The sequence below is a fragment of the Drosophila virilis genome, unplaced genomic scaffold, assembly GCF_030788295.1.
Source record: "Drosophila virilis strain 15010-1051.87 unplaced genomic scaffold, Dvir_AGI_RSII-ME tig00001875, whole genome shotgun sequence".
Taxonomy (NCBI): Eukaryota; Metazoa; Arthropoda; class Insecta; order Diptera; family Drosophilidae; genus Drosophila; species Drosophila virilis.
The window spans coordinates 126,990-130,599 of record NW_027212865.1 but is presented as its reverse complement, the minus strand read 5'-3'; the positions used below and the strand labels follow the sequence as shown (position 1 = coordinate 130,599).

Below are 3,610 nucleotides of genomic sequence, written 5' to 3'. Positions count from 1 at the left end.
GGCCTTTTGTAAAAATTATTTAATTCTGAAATTTTCCTGTTAATCGTTAGTATCCAGGGTAATATATAATTTAAAAAAGCATGCATTTCATGGATACACCACAAGAACTTTGCGTCGATCGTAAGCTCAAAACTTTCGCTCAACGTACTTCAAAAACGAAGCGACGCAAAACACCATCGACCAGCTTTGCTGAAAGCAGGCTGGGCAGTAAATTAGCTGTTCGTGTCAGCAAGCCGTGACTTCGGAAATCGTTCGTCTTAATGAACAGGAGTCTGCTGCCAAGTCGTGCGAAATCTTAAAAGCCAGTTTAGGAAGCCAGGCTAGAAATTTTGCATCGCCTGCAAATAAATGGTTACTCCTCTGTATTTATTTTTTCTTTGGTATAACCCACTGTATAATTACATATTGAATTACCATAACAAAATCTAGCCTTCTGCAGCCGAATTCAAATAATACTAACAGCAGCGAAAATTATAAGGCTAGAATGCCTTGGGCATCCAATTTTAAATAATGTCAACAAGAACAGCTGCTGTTCCTTTGCAAAAAGCCACGTACTTCAATTATTATTTAGCATTAAATATATAAAGCGTAAGACAATTTTTGTTTTTCAGTCTTAATCCAGACATTCAACATAATAAACTGATAAAAACTACTCTTTCATGAAATAAAGTTTTTAATTTCCAAAACTTATAAGTTCGTTAGTATAACATATAACTGTAAAAGAAATATCGGTTGAAATGTGTGGCTTTAATTAAAAACCTTTTTTTTATCATACGGGCAAAGCACTATGAGCATTATGAAAATATTGGGTCTGCAAGGGTATTAGATCTTTGGCGTGCCGAAGATAGCCTTTTTTTCTCATTTTTCTCGATTGTGTAGCTTTCACTGCTTTTGACATTTCAAGAATATTAAACTTACTTGTTAAGCTTGTTAACCATGTTATCAATAAACTCCTTACTTCGTGTAGCCATGCGATCTTCACGCTCGTCAATTCGAAAGGTGTGTGCATCCTTCATGCCAGCTATTAAATTTAAAATAGCATCACGGTCATACATACACATCCTTAGTTCAGGGGGAACGTCTTCAAAATCTTGCATTGCAAGTTTGGTAGAAATAAATCTGGTTACTATTTCAGTCATATTTTCGGAGAAATGTACTGATATTTCGCGCAATTGGACAAAGAATGATTGTGACTGTTCCAAAAATTTTGACATCATGTCCGAAATTTTACGATGAAAGTTTGTTGTAGACTCCTATAAAATATAAATAAGTGAAAAAAATGTATATATAAAGTTATGTATGTATTATCTATACAACCTCAATAGTTTCGTGCAAATGCAACTCCTGTGACATAAGGACAAGCCACATATCATTCAATGCATCTTCAAAGTGTACATTTAATTTGTCCATTATATCAGATAGCTTGAGATTTTCGAGAGAGTCTTCATCATCTCCGTGCATAACATTCTGTTCTAATAAACGTAGTGTTATCCGAGCTTCTTCGAAAACTCTATCCTTATATTGAAGAAAGTCTTCAATTTCCCTTTGACCTAAGGTCTGAAGTTCCTTTTGTCCATCTTGTAAATTATCCATAAAATCCCTTATTTCTTCATCACGTTCCACAAATCGTTTTAATCCTAATTTATAAATTTCTTGGGTTAGCTCAAACACATCTTTTTCATATTCTTCCGCCAGTTCCTGAGCTTGCTGTCCAACCAACATTAACACACGGCCATCCGCATCATCGCGCCAAAAGGAATCAAATAGCTGATTACCATCTAAATGATCTACAAAACTGGAAGCTAAACGTTTAGCTTCAGATTGCTCACGAGCCTGTGACTCACGCGCTTGAATTTCTTTTTCCTGCATATATTCAACTTCACGTAATTCGCGGCTGTTATATTAAAAAAAAATAAATTGATTATTATATATACCGCAATATTGCCTTACCAAAATCGAATTTGTGCCTTTTCTCTCATTTCACTCTTAATGAAAGTATATTCATAGTAATGAAGGTTCGGTAATAAAGTTATTATATATTCAGATAAGGGAAAGTCCATGTTTTGTGCAACTGGGTTACCTTCCAAGTTCAATACTCTTAAATTGAACATAAAACGAAATCGATCTATCTGTATACCCAAAAAAAAAAAAAAAACATGTTAATAAGAAATATGGCAGTTAATGTTCGCATATTGCACACAAGTAGTCAACTTGTCGAACTTTAAGAACTTAGGTAAGTCACAAGTAAAATTATATAATTATATAAGAAAAAGCCATAAAGATAGCACGATCGATATTGATGAATTGAAAGTTACAAAATTCTGTTTGTCGGACAAGACAAGAGAATAGATGGAGAACAAACTGTAGGATACTATCGAGAGCGACTCACTAGAATACTAGAGCTGTATCGAGCTCTAGTATTCTACTACTGCTTTGCAATCTACTTTGGCTTTGCATTTATTTAATTTTTACATATAATTTTATATCTCAAATACCATATAAGACCCGAATCTGTGTGTGCACTTCAACAGAACGTCTATATTTGTCTAACGTTGCGTTTACCCCGTAGGCGTTTACTACCACGGTATTCGGAAAAAACTGAAACAATGCGTCGGACTAGCGCCCCTCCATGAGACTGCATGTGCAGTGTCCTTTCGGTAACAATTGAATGCATGACATTGCCCCTTGGTGGGAGGCGAGATCTATCTAATCCTCTGCTGGTCTATGCGTACATCACCCGGTTGTCACGCAACTCCACACCGAGTGAAAACTCTCCCCGCATTTGAGTATCAAACACACTGCCACCACGATACTCCCCTATGGGCCGCAGCAACCTACCAGGTCGAAACAAGATCCGTGCGCTCCTGATTACCCATGGTACCCTGTGGGACAGCTTTAGTCAGCTGTTTGTAGCAATCGCCACTCCCAAGTTTTGTGACGAGAAACACGGATTGGGTCATCGATTGTTCGACTTACCAGTCGAGGTGTCGAACATCTGCATAGAGTGGGCAAGCACTAGCACGTGCTGCCAGTCTTCATGCTCTGCACCGCATTGACATGCGGGCGTTGCACTCAGACTTCTCTGATGCAGAAATGCATTAAGCAACCCGTGGGCCGTCAGCATGAATCCAGCATGAAGATCGAATCTAAAGTCTCGTCCGGCTGTAAACGAAGTATGCGTTCGTGCTCATAACTATCCCACCTTCGTTTCCACTCGGAGCGAATGCCTTCGTACAGCAACGTCTTCATTTCCTTCTGATCTAGATTTGCCACATCAAGAATCTGATTGCCAAATCCAATGGTGGAGCTCCAGCAACCACCTGCAGTGTTTGGCAGAAGATGAGTCGCCTCCTGGCCCCTGACTCTTCCCTGACCGCGGAATACCATACAGAGGCACCAAACAGTGCACAAGGCAACATGAGTCCGGGATAGACAGATTATACCGCAATCCTGCGATATGCGGCAGAAAATTCAACCGTTCACCGACTGTGATGCCCAGGTACCGCTACTTCTTTATGTATGGTAGGCTTGCTCCGGCAAACCGTACGACAGGCGGCAAAACACCCCATCAGCATCATCATTGCCGTCTTGCTGGTTGAAATCGACACTC

At 39.1% G+C, this 3,610-nt stretch overlaps 1 protein-coding gene across 1 annotated transcript; it reads right to left on the bottom strand.

Annotated features, from left to right (window-relative positions):
* Positions 1-779: 779 nt before the first annotated feature.
* LOC138911666 (dynein regulatory complex subunit 3-like) lies at positions 780-2,674 on the bottom strand. Its single transcript, XM_070211043.1, has 4 exons — positions 2,552-2,674; positions 1,951-2,129; positions 1,318-1,894; positions 780-1,253 (listed from the first exon to the last, which is right to left on the bottom strand). Exons 1-4 carry the CDS (start codon positions 2,672-2,674, stop codon positions 915-917), a joined length of 1,218 nt encoding a protein of 405 aa, XP_070067144.1. The 3' UTR covers positions 780-914.
* Between the last annotated feature and the right edge of the window lie 936 nt (positions 2,675-3,610).

Coding starts and splice junctions, on each gene's coding strand:
- LOC138911666 (XM_070211043.1), bottom strand. CDS start 2,674: ATGCATTCAATTGTTACCGAAAGGACACTGCACATGCAGTCTCATGGA. Junction 2,130..2,551: donor GCCTACGGGGTAAACGCAAC/GTTAGACAAATA, acceptor TTGGGTATACAG/ATAGATCGATTTCGTTTTAT. Junction 1,895..1,950: donor AAGGCACAAATTCGATTTTG/GTAAGGCAATAT, acceptor TTAATATAACAG/CCGCGAATTACGTGAAGTTG.